The following is a 27,216-nucleotide window of genomic DNA, read 5'->3' on the forward strand; positions in this document are numbered from 1 at the left end:
ACAAGCACTGGCATTTGGGGTATCAGCCCTGAGGAGAGATGAGCACACAGCAGTGATCAGAAGTTTAACCAACAGGAAATGATTAAAAGGAGTGGAAGAGTGACTTTTATTTAGTACAGGTGCTATTGTAGTGTCAAATGATGACATCCCAACTGTTTCAGGCACCTGCCACAAAGGGGATGATTAAACCTTTCCCTGTGTCTGTGATGTGAGAAATGCGACAGGATAAGGCACAGAACTCTTGCATCACAGTAACAGAGATGAGACATTAGGGAAGAATTTTACTCACCTTCAGCCTTGCTGAAGAAGAATCCAGGCAAGAAAGCCACTTTATTAATGGCTAACACTAAACATTTACCACTCTGTGTTCCCATCCCAGCACCTACTGAATGTGTGAAGTCCTGACTGTGATCATATCACTGGCATGGGAATTAAGTCCAAAAAGAGACCAAGGTTTTTATAAGTACTGAATGTTTTTAAAGAACAAACCAGGCAAAACATGCACCAGGAATCACAAAAATTAATTCACCTTACACAAAGTGGGGAATTTGAAGTTTCCTCATAGTCCTTTCCAGACCCATAACTCTGTGATAATGCTATTTTAGCTTCACAGCTATGATCCAAGGTTATATTAAACTTCTCAACTAATGGGACAAAAAAAAAAGTACCAGAAACCTATTAGTTCTACAGCTTCTTTTATCCACAGCATCTTACATGACTGATACAGAGTGGTAACAAAACATTAAAAAGCAAGGCTAAGAAATGAGGACTTTGGGAATATTGTGTCTGTATCTTTGCTCTCCCTGCTTTTACAGGAACTGTTGTGTGCTGGGTGCAGGTGTGAAGGTGTCAGTAGGGGAGGGCTGAGGGGAGGCCTCCTTGGCTGGTTCCAGCAGACCCAAGGAGCAGGAGCCTGCACTGCAGCCCAGGGCCCAGCCCATGCTGCTTTGTTGGGTGGGCTGTTTTCCAATGTCACGTTGGCTTGTGAGCAGTTCCATAATTTCTGTTAGAAGGAAATTGCCTTATTTCAAAAAGACAATCTTAGTGATGCCCTTAAGAGGCCAGTCTGGTTTCCATCCACTCGCCATTAGCAGGTGATGATCATTTCTGCCTCATCAGCTTTTTCCCCCTACATGTGTTGGCACAGCTTTCTGCAAATGAAAATCCCCCAGGGGACTTCATGCAGCTCTGAGACAATTTAGCTAACTCAAATCCAAGATGCACTGAGAGTCTGAAATGCCTTGTTTATTAATAAGACCTGACTTTTCCAGGACTGCAATTATTTGCCTTAAAAAGAAACTGAGAGATTGTGCACCCAACGTTGCTGAACCACAAAACCAGAGTTTTGTGCATTTCTCCTTCCAAAGATCAGCCAGCCAAAAAGAATAAATAATGAAGTACATAGGTTTCTGCATACACTAAACAGATCCATTAAAGTGGATTTATCTGCACCATTTCCCTTAAATTACAATCATGCCCTATTTCTGTGCAATTTTCTGTATTTTGTGAAATTATGTTCCTGGCAGTCGAATTGCTGTGTGGTGGCACTGTTACAGAGGGTTATGAAACTCACCTTGGGATGAAACTGCAAGTCCTGCTGGCTCTGAGCTCTGCAGCAAAGCCCAAAGAATGCTACATGGCTGAAGAGATGGTTGTGTCACCTGCATCATTGCTAAAACACAAAAAACTTTACCTAATATTCCCTTTCACTATTTCTATGTGTTTCAAAAAAAAAAAAAAAAAAACAAAAAAAAACCAACGGCATGTTCATGTAATTCTTGTAATGAGTAATCTGAAAAGTAGGAGGAAGAACAAAGCCTTGTCTGGTTCTACCTTTTATCTTGTTGACAATTTCCACTTTGCAGGAGACAAACACAGGGGCACAGAACTTATGTCCAAGTCCCTGTCACCTCAGGAGGAGCTTTATTCTCTGTCACCATGTGGATTCTCACTGGTCCCTCCTTGTGGAGCACTTCCATGAAAATGTGAAAATTCAGATGTAGAGATGACCACAGAATGCACACCAGAATAATTCCCAGCATAAATAAGGCAATTATTTAATCATAAATAAGGCATTTATTAACCCTTGAGCAACCTTAATTTGACTAAACAATGAAAATTCTCTGGTGTTTCACTCACTTGCCTGAACAACGAATTTAGAGAAATGTTTGGAGAAAGCAAACATCTTACCTAGTATGTGTTTATAGCTCTCCAAAATGGAACTTGCAAAAACAGACTTAATCTCATAATCTTTACCCAAGTGGCACAAAAGTCGATTGGTTTGAACTACATCACACATTTATTCTTTCAGAATAATCTAATTATTCTATTTTCACTATCTCAAAAATGAAGATAAATTCCCATACCTGAATTTTTACAACTCTGCAAAACAGTTTCTGATATATATTGGACTTTACTAAAAACATAAGCTATGAATAAAACTGACTCATTTGTTTAAATCAGGATGAGCTCTAAGAAATCCTAAGCCTTCCAAATTATTCTGAATTCAAGGCTCACTGTAATCTCCTGGGCCCTGTAGTTTCCAAATGTCTTTAAAAAATGCCAGTTAAACAGCATTCATCCAGTTTCAGAGAAATCTGAGGAAGAGCAGCTTTTAAGTTCTGCATTTTCCCCAACAGGAGGAAAAGTTCTTTAGAGAAACTGAAAACGAAGCACAGACAGCAGAGCTGCCAGCTCTGCCACAGGGACAAAGGAATCCAAAGGAAAGATTTCCATTTATTTTCCTTTCAGGGGCAGCTGTGCTCAGTCAGTGGGCAAGGACAGGTTGTGTGAATAAAAGGCTGTGCATTCTTTCATGCCTTAGGTAAGAATGCCAAATGCAAGCTAGCCAAGAATTTTACCATTGATGCATGAGGACTTTTTAAGGAGCAGCGGAACCCAGGAGGTGCTGGACATGGGATTTCTCCTTGCTGACCACTGGAGCCCAGCACTCTTGGAGTCAGGCATCTTCCATCCGAATTTGATGGATCCAGCTGCTGCTGCTTCTGCCTGGGGGTGCAGCCAGGAGCGAGGTGAGCCCCCAGTCCAAAGCAGTGGACACAAAACCACACACACACAGAGCCAAGGACAGAGAGTGGGCATGTCCTTCCCAGCACACACACACACACACACAGACACACAGCCAAGGACAGAGTGGGCCTGTCCTTCCCAGCACACACACACACACAAATGCACTCCCACAAACACCCACAGCCCCACCCTGTCCCTCAGCTCCAGCCCCAAGCACCGAGGTCACCAGTGTGTGACACAAGCCCCACACTCTCCAGTTTCACCAGGACACCTCACTCACAGAGCGTTCAGACACTGTCACAGGATTTAACTTTATCAAATACCCATGCCCAGACCCTGAGCCCCCTTGTCCTGCCTCTGGGGGCTCTTTCCACATCCTGCTCTCCCTCCTTGCCAGCTTGTCCAGCCCTTGGTTTGGCAGTGAGTTTTGGATGCCTACAGCACCTGGTTGCCCACACTGGCTACCCCACAGCTGGGCCAGATCCTAAAGCCCCTGTGACCCACGGCCTCTTCTCCACCTGCAGGTGTCCAGACCTGCCAGTAAAACACACCCACACATGCTGATGCAGCACAGAAAGTAAGGTCAAGCAGAAAATCATCAAAAAAAGTTTTTAATGAGAAGCTGGGATTGACTGCAGTAATGAGCCTTGGCTGTCAGACAACTCTCAAGAGACCTCCCTCTTTTGTCCTCCCTTCCATTTTTCCATGTAAGTCCACATCCATCTCCATCCTCTCCTCCCAAACAAAGCACTTCTAATTATTCTTCCCTATCCAGTTTTCCATGCTCCTACCCAAAATCAGCATTTCTGCTATTACTTGAATTCCTTACTGACACAGCATGGTGAACCTCGCAAGATTTTCCCAAAATTCCTTTCAATTATTTTTGAGGTTTGATAACCTTCTCCTTAAACATCAGTGAAATTTGTTTCCATCTCTCCCAGCAATCTGTAAATGCTGTCATGCCACTGCTGTTCAGCAATTTCTCGTATCATGAGCTGCAGTTCCTCGTGGACTTTTCAGCTGGCAAAGCCTCAGCCAGAGCCTGGACATGTGCCTGCATAACATGAGGAGGTTTAATTCCAGGACAGAAGCAAACCAAAGTGCAGATGCACTGAATTGCCACAGGTTTGATGCGTGGCAGTGCTGAAATCCTACCCTGCTCCAGTGGAACAGCTGTGGTGCAGCTCATCTGCCGCAGCCAAAGGTCTGGTTCCAGGTTTCATAGAGCTCCAGGTCCTTGGGGGACACGCTGGGCCGCACCGTCCTCAGGGCGCTCTCAAAGTCCAGGAAGGAGATGGGCCGCACCTGCTCCGGCGTGATGGTGGCAATGTCCATGGACTGCAGGCTGCGGATGGGGCCCAGGGAAGCCTCCCGACAGAGCTGGGTCATGTCTGCCCCAGAAAACCCATCAGTCTTCTGGACTATGAGCTTGATTTCCTCCTCATTCAGAGAGCAGTGCTCCTGTGCCATCAGCCGGGTGACGATCTGCTTCCTGGCGGAGCCTTCGGGCAGAGGGATGTACAGTCTCTTCACCAGTCGCCTCCGGGCCGCCTCATCGATTTCCTGGGGCCGATTTGTCGCTCCAACCACCAGGATCCGATCTTCAGAGGAGGTCGTTGCCCCATCCAACTGCACCAGAAATTCGGTTTTTATTCTCCTGGAGGACTCGTGCTCGCCCTCTCCGCGCTGGGACAGCAGGGAGTCGATCTCGTCGATGAAGATGACGGCGGGCTGCTGGCAGCGCGCCACGGCGAACAGCGCGCGCACCATCTTCTCCCCCTCGCCCACCCACTTGGACGTCAGGGAGGAGGCGCTGATGCTGAAAAAAGTTGCTCCAGACTGGCATGCGATGCACTTGCCTATGAGGGTCTTGCCAGTGCCGGGGGGGCCAAAGAGCAGGATTCCTTTGGGAGGACCACGCAAGCCGGTGAAGATGTCTGGTCTCAGCATGGGCCACACCACAATTTCCTTGATGGTGGCTTTGGCAAACTCCACTCCAGCAATGTCATCCCAGCCGACCGGAGGCCCGTGGTCCATGATCTCGTGCATGATGAGTTCAACCATTTTTGGTTCTATGTTTTTCAGCCGTTCATCCACAGGCAGCAATGGGTCTGTTGATTCCCCTACATGAGGCTTACACTGTGCTACTCCGTTCTCACTTCCATCTGGTTTCGGAACTGGAGGCACAAACTTGCCGAACGGACCCCGAGACCTGCCTGCACCCAGGGATTTTTTTACTCCTCCGTATGATGAGACTGGTGCACGCTGGTTTTGAGATTTTTTTTGCTGATCCATCCACAGCTGTTCCTTTGCAGTTTTAAACCCGGGAGCACTGCTCTCTTCATTTCTGTTTCTCTGCCCTGAAAAACCATTAGTTTCTGTAGAAATGGAGGCCTGACACAGAGCAAGGCTAGGAACAGCTGTGCTGCCTTCATCAGCCAGACCATAGAATGCTTTTCTTTTCCCAGAATTTGCAGACCAGGTAGGTACAGCTGCCTGGTTGAAAAGAGACGAATTTTGTCCATCATAACAGTTACCTGGCATTTTAAGAGAACTACTATTAGTGGCTTCTTTACTTCCAAAGAGCGGAGTTGCCTGGAAACCTGGAAGAACCTGTTTGCTTGAGGAGGCTGAAGCAGCAGGAAGTGTGTCTGAAGTTCTGGTCACAGGAGGCACACTGCTTTGAAGGGACTTGGAAGATGAGGGATGCCCAAGGAGATCTGGTCCCTGACTGGCACATTTTGCTGAGGCAGCAGTGAGCTCAGCCTCCCCGGCACTGCCGAAGCCATGGAGTTTGGGAAGAGCTGGAGCAGCGGGGGCGCTGACCCCTTTATCAGCTCGCACACGGGCATCTGTCGGTGCCATCTGAGAGCTCTGGAAAATTTTGCCAGCCCGCATCCTCTCTCGCACACACTTCAATTCAAACACGTTCTCTGTTGTCAAGGCAGACTGCCACTTGTCACTGTCACTTTGCTGACACTTTGCCAGAGTCAGGATGTTTTCCGCATAGTTGTTCAAGCCGGTCTCCGCGTTGCCAGAGTCGACAATGGCAGAGTATTTCTCTGCATAGCTCCTGAACAGGCTGGCAGCACAGGCCTGGGAGATCTCGGAGCTCGCCCATGCATACTGAATGCGCAGCACCTTGGCACGGTACCCGTCTGCCTTCTGCCCCGGGGTGCAGGTGCCAGAGGTGACAGCAAAGGAACTTTCCTGCCACTCACTCAGGTGCACTGCGCTGGCCGTGGGGGCCTCCATGGCTGAGCTGGAACAGACAGAAAATTCCTGCAGTCACAAAATGCCATTCCACACCAGCTGCTTCCCCCCTTGCCCAAACACTCACACAGGAAAACCTACATTATTTTAACTGTGAGAAACAGAGCAGGAGGTCTTGCAAGCTACTTAGCCAGTCTGGGCACTTTAATCTTTTCAAAAAGCAACCAGCTTTGTGGTGCAAAGGCATTTAGACTGGGGTTCTCTTTTCTTCCTTGTCCAAAGAAAAGAAAAAAGTGGGGGGAAAAGAAAAAAGAGAGAGTTTGCTTCTAACCAGAGGTCTCCTGGGGAGGTAAGTAGGCTGCAAAGAATGGTAACAGATGGCCAAGCAAAAACTGGTCTTGTTAAATGAAATCACCAGTGCTTTCATTCTTACTTGACAGAGTATGGCACAGTGCAGCAGAGGACAGAGGATACTCCACTGTCAGAATGATTTCATTTATTACAGTGATGGTAATAAAAATTAACCAATTAAGCTAGTAAGTAAAATTGTGTGCAGTGTCTCTGAGGGGAGATAAAAATGGAATGAATAATCCTGAATGGAGCAAAGACTTCATATTAAGAAAATATTAAGATTACTAGAAAATGTTCAAAACTATTTCTTATATTTAGAAGGCACTAAAATGTCCTCATTTTAAACTTTAGAGGAGAAAAGGTCTTGCATGTTTAAAGCAATCCTTGTTTCTCAGCTTCAGAAAGTGGAATTTACACTCCTTTAGTGTAGGGCTTTTTTTAAGAAATAGGGAAAATGACATTTGGCCCAGGAGGAGTATTTCATTTGACTTGAAATGATTTGCTCACGTTTATGATGTACTTTCTTTCCCTGCAAAGTATCGTGTCCATACCTCCAACAAAAGGTGAGTCAAGCTGCAACGCTCTGGATCAGCTACAGACTGCATAGGAGTGCAGAGGAAGGTACAGGTGCCATGTTCGTGCAAGGCTGGGGACACAGAACCGAAGGGATCCAGGCTATGTGGGGCTGTCCTCCCTAATTATTTGCAAAACATCCCATTAGAAACAGAGAGCACATTATGTTTATTGCCCAAATGCTTATATGGTTACACACACGATATATAATGAGAATGTAGGTCATTTTGGTTTGAATATTTTTTTTACTACAGCCCAAATTTGTAGAGCTGTTTAGAAAAGTCAAAATACACTTTACCTGCAAATCTGGCACCTCTACAAGCAAATCCAATTAAAACAAACAAAAACAAAACCACTTAAGTAAGACTTTCTCTCTGAAAAGTTACTGCCAACTTTTGCACCAGGAGAAGTGTAACGTGCACGTAGAAAATCTGATACTAACTCACATCATCATCATCTGTCCATAGCTGAGTGACAGATGAACAGGAGATGAAAGGCTGCAGCCTTTTACTTCTTTTCTCTAAAAGGCTTTCACTGTGCACATATTTTTTTTGCAACTGTTGAATCAAAAATATTTTAAGTGATATAAAAGCATAAATTTGGGAAAAGTTTAATAACAGTATTTGCCCCCATGAAATACTTCCATAATTCAGAGCACAAAATCTCAAGTTCACCACCACTTTCTTAAGGACTCAGTGGTCACCTTCATAGCACTGAGGGAAGGCCATAACAAGTGAACAGTGGTGACCAGGTTGAAATTGCAGTTTGATTATTCTCAGAATCACAGAATGGGGAAGGTTGGAAGAGATCACAGTGGTCAAATCTCCATGCTCAAGCAGGGTCATCCCAGCACACATGGCACAGCATTGTGTCCAGCCTGTTCCTGAATATCTCCAGTGAGGGAGACTCCACAGCCTCTCCGGGCAACCTGTTCCAGTGTGATCGCTCCCCACAGCAAAGAAGTTATTCCCCATATCCAGGTGGAACTTCCTATGCCTCAGTTTCTGCCCATTGCCTCTTGTCCTATTGCTCGGCACCCCCAAGAAGAGCCTGGATGCGCCCTCTGGACACCCAGCCTTTAGTTATTCATATACATCCTACACACCGTCTGGCATCGTTCTCTCCCCCTGGTCTAACCCATATTAGTTGTCCTCACAGCCTCACAACTTCTCTCCAAGAGAGCCACACGCACACACGCTCGGCCAGGACGGGGATATCGTGCTCCGTGTGCCCGCCTGGAGCCGGGGGTGTATCCAAGCACGGCCACCCATGGATCTGGCACTCGGCTGCGCGCTCGCCTCAGCGCGGAGGGGCGGGAGCTGCTGCCGCCGCCGCCACAGGAGCACGCCCACACGGGGCCCGGGGAAACACGGCCAGGTACGCGAGCACTTCCCCCGCCCTTCAGTGCCCTCAGGCCGGCAATCCAGCCGGGAAGCTGCCCGGCCATGGCTGAGCCCTCGCCGCCCTACCCAGCCGGCGGCCACGGCCCCTCAGTTCAGGAGCCCTGGCCGGCTGGGCGGCAGGGGGTGCCCCCTCACGGCACGGGAAGCGGAGGCCACAGCCCCGAGAGGGTCCCGCCGCTCGCTCCTCTCCCCTCCCTGCTCCCTTCCCGCGTCCCCCTCAGTCCCGGCCCTGCCGCTCCCGCTCCCCGCACCCACCGGCCACCGCCGCCGCCGCCAACCGCGCGCGCCCGCTCCATGCCCGGCCCGCCCCGCCCAGCCCGCCAATCGGGTAACAGCGCGCCGGAAGACGCAACCAATCAGAGGTCGGGAGGCCGGGCCGAGTGGGAGAAGGGCGGGTTTTCCGCGCTGACGTCACCCACAGCACTGAGAAGGACGGCGCGCGGCAGGGCGAACGCTCCCTATTGGCTGCGCCTGAGGCGCGCGCCGGCCAATGGGCGCGGGGTCCGTGCCTTGGAAGGCGGGGCTGGATCCGCGCCAAGCGCAGCGCGTGAGGGGCGCGCGCCTGCTCTGAGGGGACGGGCTGGACCCTTCGCGCGATCCCCCCCGGATCCCTCCTGTCGCATCCGCGTGTTCCCTCCTGGATCCCTCCCATCCCCTCCGCGCGTTCCTTCCCGAATCCCTCCTGTCGCATCCGCGTGTTCCCTCCCGGATCCCTCCCATCCCCTCCGCGCGTTCCTTCCCGGCTCCGTCCCGCGTCTCCCACCGAAGTCCCGCCGGCGGTTCCGGCCGCTCCCCCGGTGCCGGTGTCTCGGCTCCCGCGCCTTGCCAGCCCTGCTCACACCCTTCTGAAAATCCTTTCTGGTCAGGGCTTGGTTCCTCAGTGAAGGTCAGAGCGGCCGAGAAGGGAGAGGCTGGAGAATGTAACAGGTTCTGTCACGTTTATTGCCTCTCCAGGCCATTTTCAGCGGCAGTAGAAAATGGGAACGTGGAAATGTGCAATTTCTGTGGGTCAGACGAGGCTTTTCCCTTCAGTTCGGTGATTTAAGGAGCAGAATTGCTGTGGCTCTTCCTCTGTCAAACTCGACTTTGGCTGCCCAAAACAGCAGGGCACCCCATCAGCATTCCCCAGCTGCCGCTGTTTGTTCCTCTCCTGGCAGTCGAAGACCCTCTGGATGCCCTTTGCTGGGCTCACAGGCGGCCGGGCCAGTGGTATCCCGGGCTGTGTCCCTGGCAGCAGCCCTCCCTGCAGGACGGGCTGTACAGGAGGTGGGTTCCATGAATGTGGCCCAAGCACAGAGCCCTAACCCTGGTGGCGACTTCGCAGCCAATGATGGGTACCTGGCCCTTAGGCACACGAGCACTTGGCCTCCGGGGCCACCTATTTCATCTCCACCCCTGTGGCACCGCTGCAGGACCACCACAGCCACCACGGCAGTGACGCTTTCTAGCACTCCTGAAATTCACAACCGGTGCTGCACAGCCCTTTTTGGGAGAACAGCTCTGACAAGGACAAGATGAACGACACTCTGTTACACAGGGCAAAAGATGGTGCTCCACGTGGAAGTATCCCATGAACTGAATGTGGTGGTGGAGTCCCCATGTGGCTCACACCAACCCACGTTCAAATTAGCACACCAACCTACATGCAAATGAGCACTCTAAGCTGCAATACCTCTGGTATTAACAGGAACGCTTCTGTGTGGGTGAACATTTTATTTCCCGTGAGGAACCTTTCCCGCAGTTACTGTCAGGTTTTTGTTACACATCAGGCTTGTTATGCCATCAGTGCAGACAGCACATTGAAGTGTCTGTGCTGGTGTGCAAGCTATCATCTCAGACCCAGCTGGGCTAACATTTAAATAGCATGTGATGCTGCTGCCATCAGATTTCTCCCAAGGCATGCCTGATATCCCTGGGATTGCACGGAGGCAGGGAGCACAGCAGCCTTGGGGACTGCAGCCAGGCAGGACTGATGTCATGGGCCCCTTCCCTGTCCTACTGGATGTCACTGGAACTACAAGCCAAGGCTGAAGCTGGGCAGGTGGCTCCAGTGGCAGATCCAGCTGGAGCACTGTGCAGAACTTGGCAGAAGGGTCAGCACTGGCCCTTCTGGATATGGCCAGGTATTTTTCAGACTCCTGTTGCTGAGGAGGAAATTTCCTGCAGGAAAATTTGCCAACTCCCATTTGCAAAGTAATTTGAAGGACACATTGAAAAAAGTCCTTGGTGGTGAAAATCAGGACACTGACTTCATTAGAGTGGGGAAGCTGGGCCTCTTACAGCGCATCTGGCATCAATGAGACGAGAAAAGCTTAGTTAAGTACAAAGAGACAATAGCTTTAGTTTTGTTTTGGTTTATTTATATTGCCAATTAAAACCTATATGTGTGTTCAGGAGGTTTTGGGTACAGATTGTAAAGGGAGTCAACAGCTCACAAATCATAATTAGAGCATTAGACTTCTGATTATTTTCCACTTAGAACATACAAACTCTACATATGCTCTACAGATATTATCCATTGATGGTTATTTAACCTGCCCTCACCAACCACCCTGGTCTTCAGGATCCTCAGTTTTATTTCTCATTTGCTTCTGTCTTTGAGCAATTCAAATTTTACATCTCAAGGTTAAGACTGCTGTTGTAAGGCAACTTCAATGTGATTACTACTCATCACATATGGTGATGAGTAGTACTTCAACAACAAAACAGCCATGAGCAGAATCTTGTATGTAAATGCAAGAAAAAATAAAAAATTTAATAATTATAATGCAGTTCAGAGCATAATATATTACCAATACTTTCATAAATACATACATTTTCATTATTTCACCATCAGTAATAAAATATAATCTGTCATTAAGAATGTAAGGACTGTACTCTGCTAGTTTAAAAAAAATAAATTGAGGTTCCTGAAAGTAAAAGTCAGGTTTTTCCCTCCTTCTCTAATAGCTGCAGTCTTCCTGGAGATGTGGATATTCTACCAAAGTACAGTTCTGGGATTTTCTAATTAACTTTTAATATCAAACAGTATTCATCACAGGCACAGGATATATTAGCTTTTGCACACAAGGCACAATAAATCAGGGTTAACATTAACTATTCATAAACACAGTGTTTCTCACTTACAGACACGTTGCAAAGCTACAGAACAGAAACAGCAGTTATGATCTTCTTTAAAATGTTCCTTCTCGAGTTGATTACACAGGCCATATTTCCTTTTCAGATGACCTAATGTTAATAGTCTAAGAAGGAGTTATCACATGGAGAGAAGAAGGTATGAGAGACTGAATACCATGAAGGCCTTCACGGGTTACATATTTGGATCATTCTAGAATTTCAGAAGAACCAGAACGTGAACTTCAAATTTTGGTACTGGGCTAGAGAGGGGGAAATGTAATTCCAAGGGTCTCATCACTGCTGTTTATCAGACAGATTTACTAATGTCACTTCTTTAAAAAAAAAACCCAAAAATTAACTTTTACTCCATCTTTATTTTAAATTAGCCTTTATCTTTAATTCTTTGCCAACAGGAGTTTGTGTGTGGAAAACAGCCACTTCCAAAACTGATCTCTAGATACTGAAAAATTTATTTGAATGTCAGTTTTGGCAGTATTTTCCCACAAATGTCTAAAGGGATCTGTGCCTAATTCTGGGCTGTTGGGGACATTTTACCTCTCCTAGGTTTGGGTGTGCATCCTGCCTGCATCCCAGTTTTACAGCAGTTTGAGGCTCACACAGGCATCATTCATCTCTGCTCTGGTTTCCATGGAGCAGATTTCCAGCAGAATCTTCTTATGTTCAGTTTAGGGGTGCCTTACGTTAGGCCTTTCTTTTCTAACACTTATTAGTCAGATTTTTAATTTCAATTATAGTCACCTAAGCCCAGAGCAACTCCATTTCATTTCAGTGGAATTATCCTGGATTTACTCTGTGATCCAAATCTGACACTGTAGCTGACAGTAGTGTCTTGTGTCAGTCACCTGCTCAAGTGTTACTGGGTTCTATTAAATTCATTGGTTATCCCTTTCTCCATCTGTTACCTGGGAAATCAGTTCCTTATGGGAATAGCAATCCTTCCCAGTTTGCACCCCAGGAGTGAGAGATCAGGAAAGACAGAGGGAGAAGCAGACCATGTGCCAAATTAACTGTCCTGATCCATTTTCCCTGGTCCACTTGCAACTTCCCAACTGTAGCCAGTAAGCCTGAAAGGGATGGAGCAGGAAAGCTGAAGAGTTGTGCACATTGCTCAAGAGGCTGTAGAAGTTAATATGAGCATTAAAAGGAAGATTGAAATGCAATTTCATATGTAGAAATGAATCCTACATATTATTTTTCTTTGAGCAGCTACTTACGTTGTTCTTATTTACACAGAAATAACTGTCCGGAATTTATGTTTTTAAAATGGCAAAAGTACTTTGTGACTTGATATTGTTCTGACTTTCACCTCTAACTTTCATTTTTGCTCTTCACTATGCCTGCATTTGACAGGATGATGTATCAATGGTTTGTGTCAAAGATATATGATTTGACTTTCTCAGAAAGAGGTTTTCCAGTATTTTCATTTTCCATTCATCACTCTTAATCTAAGAAAACCACTGATGGGGGCACCAAAGCTGATTTGAGGGGTTTGTTCTCTTACTTCCTATTTTTATTGTCACTTGCTTTCTCGATTGCTAGCTAATTTGAGAAACTAAAAGTGATATTTTTGACATCACATTTCTTAGCACATTTTGTCAAAGATTTATTACACCATGAAGTAATCAAAATGGTAGCCATAAAAACAAATCACAGCTCAGTTTTGCAGAACATATCTTACAGACTATTTTCAAGTAATCACTGCTGATAATACCTTGATTAAAAATACAGAATACCAGGTAGCACATAGCTTTTGCCAAAACTCTTTAGGAGGAGCTTTTCAGGGACCTCATTATGAATGATCAGTCTGGAAACCAATAGCCAGCATAACCTATTTGCTGGAATTTGACAAAACTGCAGTTTTAAAAGCAAACCATTTAGGGGAAAATAGAGAACCTGCCAGAAGGATGATTAGTAATCAGTTAAAGCTCATTCTCCTAAGTCTGGCTATGCAGTGAAGGAAGTCTTGAAGGTTCTTTGTCCTTTGTTCATTTACAAAATTTCTGCAGCAAGTGTATCATGACACGATAGTGCCCCAAATCCTGGCAACATTTGTGCATGCCTATTCAGATACCAATATATTTAGAACCTGAACTAAACTTCCCCAACTTGGGTTCTTCCTGCAGTCATAGTAATGTTAAATTAATTGGTTTTAAGACCTCTCTGAAGAAAGGGGGGAGTGTGCTAGAGGTGAATGGGGACAGTGGAGGGAGCACCAAACCTTCCATTTCCATTACTTGGTTGAACAAATGCTCTTGGCTACAAACTGGGAGCAAATGACAGCTCAATTCTTCTTGGCTATGTGCATCCTGGAAACAGGCAAGATGAAACTACAGTACAGAGGAGGAATGGCTGTGGTTACAACTCAACTTGCTGGCAAGGATTTTGCTACTGCGGCTGGGCTATATAAAAACAGGTTTTGTACTTTCTTCCTTCATAGTTTGACTTTCCCACCTGCAACTAAAATAAAACTTGGCAACTCAGAGAAAGCCAGTTAATTACCTCATCTCCACTTACACTTCACTGCTGTTACTGCTGGTGGTGGTTGTGCTCCCAAGTTTTCAGAAGATCAGTTGCCAGCTGTGAGATGTGCTGCCAGGCAAACTTGATGTGGGTGGATTCCACTGTGCGGGAACAAACAGCAAAACGTAGCACAAACTTCTCTCGCAGGTGGCACGGGACCAGATGGATCTTCTTGGCATCATTTATGCTTTTTAGAAGTGCCTCATTTAGTTCATTTGAGCCCTGAAATCATTGTAATTCAATGGATATGGCAATGAATTTCAGAAACAATTCTGGAAAATGTAAATCCCACCAAGCAGCCAAGCTCAAGTAGCACCACTAACAGGCAGTCACCTTCTCATCTCTCAGTGCTTTGCCATCAAAGGATCACAAAAAGATGATGATGTGAGAGAGAAGTTTTGGGCCACAAAGAGATTTAGGGATTACCTTCAGTTTAGAAGCAGTGCTCACACTGGGGCATTTGTGATAGCTGACTGCCTTTTTGTGACCTAAGGTTGTGAGCTATGTTAAAAGCATTCATTATTGTATCTGTGTTATTACACTCTTCTTGGATCTAATCAAACAAACATGGGAGGAAGTTTTGCAGTGAGCTATGCTAACTTTCCTCACTTAAGCATGGCTGCTGTGAGAGATTCTTTTGAATATGAAATCTTACCCTTAATTAAAAAACTTTTAAGGTAATATATCCCTGGCATAATTAGGTTTCATATGATCAGTGGAAACCCTAAAAAAGTCTTTGCCTCAATTCTATAGGAGTTGCCCACCACAGAAGCCCTCAGAGGAAGTATCTTAGGTAGTGTGCAACCTTTACTCCATCTGTTACACTGGTGGCAACACACAATTGCAAGAGATTCTGGGAGCATCTGCATTTTTACTGCAGTGCCCCCTTACTGAGCACAGTCTGTGGAAAAAGAATTGCAAATGGACAAATCCCTCTGTTCAGCATCCTGACCAGAAAACACCTTCTCCGAAATCCAATTGTGACTTTCCTGCTTACATAAGGCAGACAGTTTCCTACTGGCAGCAAGGATAAATGTATCATTCTCACATTTTTAGATCATATTAAGAATTAAGAGTTGAACCCATGTCAAAACTTTGTTCTGTCTTAGCACAAGTTATGATGAATTTGGTGTGTAGTCCTAAAATTCATGGCTTAGCCTTACTCTTCTAGGAGATATTTATGTGACTGAAATGCTCCCAGCTAAGAAAATGGACCAACTTTGGTGTTTTGTAAGTCCCCAGCTATTACAGGTCAGTCACTGCTGACAATGATGTCCTGCTTTCTTATCAAAGGCAATGCATTATTAAAATGACAGAGCTTGCTTTTAATATCAAATGCACAGCGCTGACTTTCAGGCAATACAAGCAGTTACATGATGTTAGGTTGGCAGGAGGAGGGAGAAAGATTAATTTATCTTTCTTCTGTTCTGCTCTCACAGCTCCACCTTAGGGCTGCTGTGGCACTCAGGTGTCAAGTCAAATTGAAGTTGGTAGTGACTAATCCTCTCCCAGAGCTTTGAGAAGGCAGCTTTGATTGAGTCTGTGAGCTTCAAGAAGACAGCATTCTCACCCCCTTGGAGAAATTACCAGCTTGACTTGTATTCATCTGCAGTCATGACAAGGAGGCCTAAAACTAACCCTTTGGCATGACATATTTGATGAAATAATTATAATATGAAAGTCATAGGTAATTAGTCCATTTGCTCAACAGTGTGAAAGGCAAAAAATTAAAAGTTACAGCTAAGCAAAAAAAATTAAAAGGGCTTCTCAAGAACAAAGGAAGTAAGAAAAAAAAATCATACTTTTACAGCTGTGCAGTATTATGTAGTTCAAGTCCCCTGACCCTTAATACTACTGCAACTACATGAAAGTTACAAATGTCCTGCTTCTAAGATGCATGAATTATATGAATTATATGATTTTATGAATTATAAAAATGATAGAATGATTTTTGAAGGAGTGATATAAACAGCAAATAAAGCTGTTAAAATAGCTATAAAACCCTCCTAATTTGAAAGCTTGCTAGGTTTTTTTTTTTTCATTTTTTTGGATCAACACTGCTCTTTTAACACTGGTTTTCAGTGGAATCAGGCCTTTATTCTACAACTTGTCCAAAGGTTTCTTTGCTAAAGGTCCAATATTTACCTCCTATTGTAAAACTGTCTTTCCCTTTAGATGCAATTTCTTCCTCTGAATCATGAGGGACAGGAGAACAGATGTAGATGAACTACTGGTCTGATCAAAAGTGACAATTCCTGTGTTGCTATGCTCTATTTCACCAGAACTGTTCCTTCAAAGTAAATGTAGAGCACTGACTAACAGCTGTGTCTGGATCTGCAAAACTAGTGTTTGCTTGTTCCATGTGAGAGAGCAGACTGCAACCAGCATTTTGTTATTGAGCAATAAAAGCCACAGAATCTATCCCTCAACATCTTTTAAATGTTATTGTTAGGAAAGAGACTATATTCATGTTTCCATTGGCTGAAAAAACTACATCTGTAATATGTCTGATCCCTTAAAAACAGGGTCTTTTAAAATTTTGGTTTAAACATTATAAATTCAAACAAAACCATTTTCCTATTCCAGGTGAACTTGCCATTACTTTATTATTTACTTGTTAGCTTCTTCAGCCATTTGCATCAAACTCAGGTAACTGGAGCAACTGAATGACTGAGAAAAGAATTTGTTGAAAATAAACTACCCAGAAGGAGAAAAGATGTGCTTGGAAGCCTTCAGAAAAGTGAAAAGCTCATTCAGGTATCATGTTAACTAGAAAACACTAGTGCTGTTGTTGTTATTGTTGCTTGGTGGTCAGATCCAGGGTTACAATCCAGTCTTCTGCAGAGGCTTTAGCTGCAAGCTCTTCTAGAAAATGACTTCTTTACCTAAACTGAGACACTGATCCCCTTTTAATGGCTGATTGAAACAAATGAGCTCTCCCAACTACTGCAGCTTTTATTTTCTAAGTACAGAATGAATTTTCTAATTTCTGTTGGGCAAGGTCTCCACATCAATGAACTTGGCACTTTGAGAGATTTGGGGCGATAAAAGGCCAAACAAGGCAAAAGGATCATGTTCAGCAATAAAAAGCAGACCAGGAAAGCTGGCCTCCCATGTAACCTGTTCTTAAACACATCTTACTTCAATTTTCCCAGTTTTACCATCAAATTTTATAGGTGAAAAAACAGTCTTTAAAGAAAAGTGTTTAGTTCTCTGATTTTTATCTTAGTATTTTTAAAATAAAACTAAATATGAAATATATACACCATATTCAGCAGTCTAGGGAAATATACTAAAACAGGCATCTTTATCAAAGCTCCTCACATATAGAATGTAAGTCATTTTATATGACTTGTTTAAACATTTGTTTGCCTTGACTGTATGTTTCCATACCTTATTATGCTTTAATTTCTCTTAAGCTTTTGATTCAATTTGAACAAAATTGTCTAAAGCTTTTTTTCTTTCATCTGCTTTGTTCTAAACAAGCTCACTTTCATTAAAAAGTAATCAACTACAAAGGCTGTATTCAGCTGCAGGTTCTGGAGTTGCTATAAACCATGAGAGAAGAAATAGGAGATTTCAGCTGCCTTACCTTCAGCCGGAAGCAGACCAGTCCCAAAACAACCTCGGCACAGATCTCAAACCTTTCATCCTGAAGGACTAAGTGTTCAAACTGATGCGACAGCCTAATGTGCTGAGAAGAGAAAGAGTATCTACATTGAATACATTTGATTCACCAAGAGAAAAGGTGTGCTGAAGTATTTTCCATTCCTTTGCTCTGTTCCTTCTGCTGCTCTGTGATAATATTCACATATTGCCATCTGTTTGTGTTAACTTCCATCCCGTTTATGACTCCCAGAGACCATATGGAGCCATTGCTGTATTAGGATCTCAGTCTGTCTTAGGCAGTGCTGGTCTACTTCTTGAGACACTTCAGCACAATTTGATATGATACCACATTAACAGTAAATAATTTTAATAATTTTCCTTGACATTTTATACCGCTGTTAGTTTAGGCTGGGAATGGCAAAAGAATCCAGAAGTCATTAGAGGGAAAGGGGGAAGTGCACAGATGTACAGGGGAAAAATTGTCACAATTTCAGTGAAAATTGAGCTGGAAATATACACTTTTTAGAATAGCCTACTTAATATGAGAAATCTGTGAAGAAACGGAGAACTTGCTCACTATTCTGACCTGGGTGCTCAGGTTCAGTTGAAAAAAAGTTGATGGCAGTATAATCAAGAAAATGGACAGCAAATCTCAGCAAACCTGTTGAGAAGTTACTGAGGCAAAAAAGGCACCAAGCTAGAGCAATTATTTTGAAGCAGATGAAACCAAAATTCAAATAAATAGGAAAAAACCAACAGACATGCTAAAAACCAGCTGGGAAGTATTATCATTAGTCAGTGATACTGGCATACTCATACCATGTTTTTCTTTGTTTTCTTTCAAAGAGAAAATTAATTTAAAAGCACTTTCAAAAAACCAACACATATCCTTATCAGGTACCTGCAATACCCTATACAGTCCCCCTCCTACTAGCTATATCATTAGCTTAGTGTTCACTATTCTAGAAAAAGACAAAAAATACAACCAAACTACCAACTAAAAAAGGTAAGGCAACAACAGAAACCTGCCATTTTAATTATAGTTTGTCTTCATGCACTAGCCAGTCTATACCAAAAATTATCTGAAACACCTAAAAGTCATGTTTAAAGATTTTTTCATTTTTATATATTTAGGACTGCAAATAATTTTACAAAAATAAACAACTAAGCCCATGCTTTTGCACTTCGACTTTTTGTAAGTTCAAGGACGGCTATTAAACAAAAATGAAACATATTACTTTGGGTCAAGGTTAAATGTGGAATGTATCATCTCACAGTAACTTCTTCCAAAAGGACGAGGCAAAACAGAAACTACAGAAAAGGAAAAAAAAAAGAAGAAAAAAAGCCAACACATTTTGCAATCTTAATCATAGCTTTCTGGTGGTTTTTTATTTCTTGAAATAGAAAAACATAGTTTAAATTGAATCAAAATATTTCTTCAAAACCTTCATATTGGGCTTACTGGTACCCTATGTAACCAGCCAGTTGTTACCACTTCTGCTCTGCTCTTTGTTACACCCATTTATCAACTCCCTCTAAAATGAGCCTGAAAGCTCTTTGAGTCAGGAATGAGACCAGTAAATTCCCAGTCCCTTCCAAGGCATTTGAATGTTGTGCTAATACACAGAGCATGAATTTACTGCTGTGAAATCCAACCAGAACTATCTGCATACGTGCAGATACTTGTATGCATAATAACTGCATGAAAAACATATGTGGAATAAGCACAGGAGTTGTAATGGTCTTTTACTGTCTCCTCCTATCCTCATGTTCTGTAGCTTTAACCAAACATGTCTTTTACACAGCTCCACAAAATTCTGCACTGCATGTAGTAGCATGTCTTGGAAAACAAAGCCATAAAACAAATCATGCTCAATGAGATAAGAATTTTACAACTGTCCAGCTGAATGTAATCACCAGCTGAATTTCATCAAATTTTTTCCGGGTAACAACTGAATAAAGTAAACATTTAAGATCTGGCTTACTGTGAGGACTTTGTACTAGAAAACTCCAGACCCAAGCTGTGCATTTTATAGCAGGTACTTATGTCCACTTCTTGAATGAAATGATTTTACAGGAATTTGAAAGAAATAAAAGCAAGGGAAAATAGAAAATTTTTAAGTAAGTCACAAACCAAAATTCTGGAGGTATTTTGCCTTCATGTCTGGATACAAATACCTATATTCACAGCAAGTCTTAACAAACAGCAATAATTGGTAAAGACACTGGGGGGCACCAAGCGTGTTAGGTTTTACTGAACTGGACTAAGAGAAAGAGGGGATTTAAGTGGAGTTTCACGTGTATAGCTTTCCCTAAATACAGTTAGCCAAGTCCCTGCACCTTTGAACTGTAAGCTGTTATCCCGAATTGCTCTTACATTGATTGCTGCAGCAGTAAAGTTAGATAATATTAAGCCTAGAAGTTAAAAATTATTAAGCCTGAAAGTTCAAGTTCTGTGGAACTGCAGGGCATTCAGGTGTCACACGTGTCTCTCTAAGTCCAAAAGCTGTACCCACGCTCTGGATGTGAGCATGGCAATAATTGACAGGAGGACACGTGTGGCTTTAGTGCTTCAGCTTTTCAAAGCCAGGTACACTGTGAAAATAAAACTGCTGGCACTGAAACTCAGAATAGGAAAGAAGAAGTAAAAGACTGACAGGCTGTTCTCAGTTTTCTGCTGAATGTGTACATACCAAGGCTGACCTATGGATATCTTAATCCTCAAGTGCTTTTGATTTTGACATCTGTGTGTCAAGCTGTGTCCCTAGCATTAACTTGAAGTTGGCATTCAAATATTATTTAACTTTTCAAAATTATTTTATTAGAGCTGTTATTTGATTTAACAAAAGTGTGAACATAAGCAAACCAACTCACATACTGTTTCTAAAACTACCATTTGAGCAATCCCTCCATCAGGTGCGTTCTCAGAGTGGAATCACATGGACTGTGTTTGTGTCCTGAAGTATCTTGGTATATAGGAACAGAGTAACAGCCCCAGTGTTTGCTGTGCAATTTAGCTTGGAATAAAGAGCCTTCTTATGTGTCACTATTATCTCAGGTACGTAACCTTTGCTCTTCTCCAGAAAAGTGAGAAAGGAAACTAGGGATCTAATTAATTTGGTTATTCTGGATTAAGGGAAATGTCTTACATAATCAGTAATGGGAGCAGTAAACTTGTGAGGCACTAAGATGTGGTCCCTATTTAAAAAAATCTGTATTTTCCTATGTATGTCTGTGAGTAAATAACTATAATTATGAATATAAATATAAATTTAAATTTAAATGCTTCTGCATTGAAGTGTTCAAGCTGAATTATAATTTTTGAGCAACGCCTTCAAGAGCTAAAATAGCTTTTGATTGCAGGGAGCTTCTCTGAAGCATCAGAGTACGCTACTGTGTTTATGCAGATAAACATACTGCCCTAGTCTTGATCACTTCATACTTTTTCTCCTATAAATTTCACTTCTTTGCCTGCTTTAGCCTGCATCCCACTACACTGAAGGGAAATGCTGTCACAAGAGTCTTCTTAACAGCCACTTGGACTGTGCCACTCTCCAGTTCAATCTCTAGTATTGCTGTTCTTTACAGTTCCAGTTTCTTGGACTCTACTGTTAATTTTTAATGGCATTCATTATCCTCAGTACACTGATTACTTCTGCTCCTAAGGAGGATTCCCTTGAGAGGACTTAAACCAACAAAGGAATAATAAAGAGATGGTCAAGCAGTTTGCAAATGAGCCATTTGCAAATGGGCCATTTGGATTTCACATTTATACAGACTCTGAGTGGTTGGCATCAGTCCAGAAGACTGTTGTTGTTGAGTTTGCCCTCTTTTTACATCTCCTCTGTGGCTTTAGGACTTAATCCAAAATTTGTATTTGTCTTTCCCCACATCCTTCAAAGATGACAATCCTCCCCTTTACCACTGCTTTAAAACCTATACTTTGCAATAGATTAATATGACATGCTGTGTGTGAAAAGAGTACATAACTGGAATGTTTGGAAAGCAAAAAAAGTTACTGAATCTAAATCCAAGTCACACATTCTCATCTCCTGGGAATATTTTACTTCCTAAATGCCCTCCTCAAGCAAGTGCCAAATTGCAGTGGTTATCCGGTCATTTTGATGTAGACCTTAAGGCTGCAAACACAACAAACATACATTCCTTAAAACATACTAACAAAAAGGAGGTAAAAATAATTTTTTGTGACAGTTTACATCAAGAAAAAGAAGTTTTTGAAGAGATAGTTACAGACATCTTTGGTCTCCCACACAGAAACTTGCTACCACACAACAAATAGGGTGGGTTCTTAAGGATCTACAGTGTTTTTCCCCTCTATATCATGTCAGAGGCTCATCACTCTTGAAAATCTCAAACCCCTTTGTAAGTAACACCAGACTGCACAAAAGAAGCCTAACTAGAAAACTATAAACACTGCACAGATCTTCCTAGAGTTTTCCATGACTTAGGAGCAAACTTAGGCACCTCCTTTCCCAGATTCCAGCCCAAGGAGCAGCTTCAAACCTCCACTCTTCCGCCCGACTCTGTCACCCTTTCCTTGAGGCAGCCCCTCAATAACACAAGAGGCGGAGAGAGCAGTTCTTCCTGCCTCCCCAGCTCCAGCCCTCTGGAGTTCTCCACTGGAAGGTTGCAATACCTGCCTTTGTCACTGTCCCTAGGTCTCTTCTCGTTCCACCTATGTCCACTCTATCACTCACTCAAATGCATCTCCAGAAATAATTCTGGCATGTGCAGAGCTTCCCTTAAAACCCAGCTACAAGTCCCAAGTACACAGGAGACAGTACCAGCCCCGGAGCAGGAGCTGCCTGCGACTGCCTTGGCCGGCAGTGGGAATATAATTATTTGCAAGATGCTACAACATGTTTAAAAGAAAACTGCTTCTCAAGGCCAGGCATGGGGATGAGCAATGTGAAAATTCAGCTAACAAGTGAAGCTAAATTCCAAATTATTTTTTCATTTGGAAACTTGTCTATAGGCTTGAAAATTTAAACCAATGTCAGTCTGGTTTAGATACTTCATTACTACTCTACCAAAAGAAAAGTCATCACAATCTACCTGGAGCTCATGATAATTTCTGAGAAGATGGGAAAAAGTACAAGATAAGAAATACATTTTTAATTTTTATTTTCCAGCTAGTGATATAATTTTATCAAAATATCTGAAAACTCACAAGAGATACCTTAAATTCTGCTACGGAACAAATGAAATGCAATTATTTTTTGAAATTTAAGTTCAACAGAGGCTTGCTGGAGATATAAATTAGGTTTATTTTAAGATGCTTTGGAACCCACTGAACCAGCATTCATTAGGAGTGGGTAAGGAGGTAAGAGGAGAAATTAATTTAATGGTTCCAATTTCAAGATGTATACAGTGAGAAAAATTCTTCACCTAATTATCCCTCTTGTCTTTTCATATGTTATTTTTATATCTGTACTGAAGAAAAATTTAGTCCTTAGAAATATAAACCAAACACACTCATTTCAACAAGCCCTTGGAAATCTTAGCTGTCTGAACCACCTTTACAAACGAGGAAACATACAAGGGTTTTACTTTGGAGTCATTATCTTTAAGAAAAGATTCATCTGCTTACCCTTCCTGAACTGAATTGTCACAGAAAATATCAATGCTTGGTCCTCAGCTATGATTCTATGAAGACAAGCAGCTTTAGGCAGGACAGGCAGGAAGATATGTGGGAAACAGGGAAAGAGGGAATTTTTTGCATGTAAATACTGATCTGTGGAAAGCAGCTTGACAAAAGGCCGTGCAATTGATATGAGTCTTCCAAAGATTTTCTTAGGAATTCTTCTGTTTAGTACCAAAACTGAAAGGAATGTGTGTCTGCAAGGAATTTGGTATGCTAGGCTAGGCCCTTAGCTAATGGATATTTTTGTAAATATTTAGAGTCATGGATCTCCCCTCACTAGAGGTTTCCCTGAACTCCATAAAGGTGGAAAGGTATGCTTGAATTTGACTTTACTGCTACAGAGGAAGTATATATAGAATTTAGATGGGTGCCACATGTGTTTTTAGTGATTAAAAAACCCTCCTTTCTTCATCAAGAATAAACTTAGTACTTATAACAGTATCAACAGACTGTAAATTGTGCGCATTCTTCCTTTAACAAAAATATATTTTAGACAGGAAAAAAAGCAACAGCAGAGGTAGACATGCCAAATAAGTCACTGTATTCCTTAATCATAATCTGAACCTCCTATCAATGCATGCATATTAATAAAATAAAGAAGCAATGAGCATCCATGTGTTTCCACAAAATAAAACCATCTATGTCTTTTGGCTTAATTTGAGAGGGAACTGTGGTACCACACTGTAGAAGGTCCAAATTCTGAGATGTTTCTTTCCTAAAGATGAGCACAAAATGAATGGCACCTTTGCTCCGGCCATGATACGAAATGCTGACCTTACATGGGGCAAACGAGCAGCACCCTTGTCGAACTGAGCTGCCCCAAACTGCTTCCTGTGCCTTCTGATGCGTGCGCAGAAGTCATGGGGAGCAGCCAGGCAGCTCACCTTCCCTTGCCATCCCACCAGAGGGTACCCAAGAAGGAGATTCCCGGTCACCTTGCGGATGTGCTCCTGCAGCCCCTTGACGCCGTACATCCTCAGCACGAACCAGAGCTTCAGGGAGCGGAACCTCCTGCCCAGGGGGATTTGCCAGTGCTGCAACCCAGAGAGAAAGGAGAGCCCGTGTCAGAGGCCACCACTGCAGTGACACAGCACAAAGTATGGTTTTGAAGTGACCCACATGGCCACATCCTATGGGCAGGTGCTGGAGGTGGAACAAATAATAGAAGAAATATCTATTCCTGGTTTATTAATCCCTGTTTATTAATGCCATTTAATACTCAGAATTTTCAACTTAAAATTGGCAAAGGAGGTTGGAGTCAGAACGGAAGGGTCATGAGGCAAATCAAATTTTCTTTGTGCATCCTGAATTCTCCTCAAAGGCTTTAGAAAAACAAGTATCTGAGAAACTCATGTACATTGGCTCGTTTAAAGTTGTGGGGCTAGCATCTACAAAGACAGGCACATTTTCCATTTCAAAACAACAGTGTTTCTATGGTAAAAGATTAAAATAGAGATGCTTTTAATTTTTTTAAAATTGTGTTATTCACTATGTCAAAGAAATAAACCACCAAACCCACAACTTTAGAAAATTTCTTTGTACTGCCTAAATCTAAAGATATTGCACATGCAAGACAATTTCTGCCTTTAAACATTCTTTTTTCAAAAACAGCAAAAACCTCAAATTTCTATTTGTTAAAAAATTTAGCAAGCTGCATCCTTCTTGTAAAGAAACATAAAGTTTGGAAGTTTATGGCAGTAATGGAAAATAAAGCCCTAAAAATACCAGTACAGACAAGTAATAGTGTTAATTACTTGATACTATACTTACCCGATAATCTGTGACAAGACCTGGAAATTAAAGAAAAAACATACACATTGCATCATCATCACAACAGCCAAAGACTTCAACCATTCTAATGTTATTGAAAAAGCTGTATCTTATCTATCCTTTACATCTGCTGCAAATTTCTGCATCATCAGTGTCAACAGGAGCACTAAATATCTAGCTGGGTACTTGGCTGCATGTTAAATGAAGGGGCTTGCAATAACCTTCATTCCTTAGCTAGTCAAAATATGCCACTGACAAAGAGTTTACAGAAGAAACATTATTTTCCTTTCTGTTATACTGCAGATACTATGGAGATGACAGATCAAATATTATGTTTATTTTCTTCCTGTAGAGAAAACAAGCAGCAGATATAATAACTATTATTAATTTTGGTTTAAACAGTTTGCAGAATCCCCAGACTCACCTCATAACTCATTCTCTGCTGTGAAATGTCATTGTCTTTACCCTAGTGAACTGGTAAGACTCTTTGAAATAATCCACCTTTTATACTCATGCATATATTTGTTGCTAATTCTACAGAATATCTAGTAAGTGACTGGAAAATTGACTCAGAATTTGACCTGTCCCTGCTTGGAGAATAGTATTCTGCAATTTTTTATGGTTTTTCTTTTGATGGAGTGAAAGTCGCTTACACAGATGGACTAAGCAGTCCAGGAAGGCAAGCAGAGGGCATTATCAGCTGTCCTTTTATGTAAGCACACAGTGTCAGGATTCACCTGCCTTTTCTTTGAATCAAGGAATTCAACTGATTTCACAGTAAAGTAAACTTGAACTCAGTCGGTTGCTTGCTGTAAGCCAGTAAGAGACATTAAACTGATGTAATATTTAAAGCACTTCTCTAGGAAGCATCTGCTTAGCTTATTCATTTTATTTCTCTGCATTGGGGTATAAGCTTCATAGGAGAGGATGTACTTGGATTCCTTGGGAAAATGCTAAATGTTCCTGGAATTGTTAAAATGTTAACTGGAAGGTTGAACTGTAGCTTCTGAATTTGACCAGTATATGCCATTTACAGAATTTTCAGCCTTTATATTTTACAGAGGAAAAAACCAAACAACTTTTTTCTGTGTTACAAGCTCTCTTGCCAATGTTCTTTCATTTGCAGCCAAAACACAGGAAAAAACATGGTCCTTCTGTCCCTGTAACAGAAGGACATTAGGTTCTTTAACCTGTCACTATGTTGGTCTCCAGGTGGTAAAATACCCCAAATCCACAAAACAACCAACAATCATCAACTTGTTTCTGGTCTTCTGGAAATGAATGTGGTTGTCTCTGCTTGGTAACGAGGAAAATTGATAACATTCACATTCTTCTGCATTGTAGCAGCCATTTCTGTTTGATAGCTGCAAGACTGGTAGCAAAGAGAGTAAAGCAACTGGTGACAGATAAATAATCCTACGCTCCTGTAAGGGGCTATGTCTAATGATCCACAACAACGCCTTTCACAAGCTGTGAAGCAGAATGTAATCAATGATTAGTGCTTGATTCCTTGATTACAAGCCTTAGTCTTACATCTGTATTTAACCAGGAGGAACTGCATTGTGGGAGAGTATGTGGTGCTCACAATAGAGTATAAAGCTGCACTCTTCTAACACTGCCATGAGGATTTGACCTATATCCTGTGTTGCCAGGCAAGCTAGTATAATCTTTCTGGTGTGGTGATGCAAATCACATAAAAATTATAATTAATGACAAAATAAAGACTCTCCCCTTGGGGACACATATAATTGCCATATGGTTAATAAGAGTAATTGCTCACGGATAGAGATATTTTTTCACTCATTTAAATTCTTGAGTGAGAGATAATGAATTCAGAAATACCACTTTATTACTTAGTAAACCAGGATAGGAATTCTCAGACCTGAGAATACTGAGAATTCAAGACCCTCCATTTGGCAAGTCGTATTTTCAAGAGAGCTGACA

At 42.6% G+C, this 27,216-nt stretch overlaps 2 protein-coding genes across 4 annotated transcripts in view; both read right to left on the reverse strand.

Moving 5' to 3' along the window:
• Positions 1–3,575: 3,575 nt before the first annotated feature.
• FIGNL1 (fidgetin like 1) lies at positions 3,576–6,285 on the reverse strand. The gene has a single exon (XM_063163275.1). The coding sequence runs from the start codon at positions 6,283–6,285 to the stop codon at positions 4,216–4,218; it is 2,070 nt and encodes a 689-aa protein (XP_063019345.1). The 3' UTR covers positions 3,576–4,215.
• A 6,231-nt stretch (positions 6,286–12,516) lies between these two features.
• DDC (dopa decarboxylase) overlaps positions 12,517–27,216 on the reverse strand; it is a 70,100-nt gene continuing 55,400 nt past the window's right edge. For 2 of the 3 annotated variants that reach the window (XM_063163288.1, XM_063163298.1), the window contains exons 11-14: positions 25,273–25,292; positions 24,438–24,536; positions 17,821–17,922; positions 12,517–14,450 (exon numbers count right to left, since the gene is read on the reverse strand). In XM_063163288.1, coding sequence (XP_063019358.1) covers positions 14,235–14,450; positions 17,821–17,922; positions 24,438–24,536; positions 25,273–25,292 — 437 coding nt within the window. In that variant the 3' untranslated portion in view covers positions 12,517–14,234. The remainder of the gene's footprint in view (positions 14,451–17,820; positions 17,923–24,437; positions 24,537–25,272; positions 25,293–27,216) is intronic. The other variant, XM_063163307.1, reaches the window with a different exon arrangement.

The sequence above is a fragment of the Melospiza melodia genome, chromosome 1 (genome assembly GCF_035770615.1).
Source record: "Melospiza melodia melodia isolate bMelMel2 chromosome 1, bMelMel2.pri, whole genome shotgun sequence".
NCBI classification, from domain to species: domain Eukaryota; kingdom Metazoa; phylum Chordata; class Aves; order Passeriformes; family Passerellidae; genus Melospiza; species Melospiza melodia.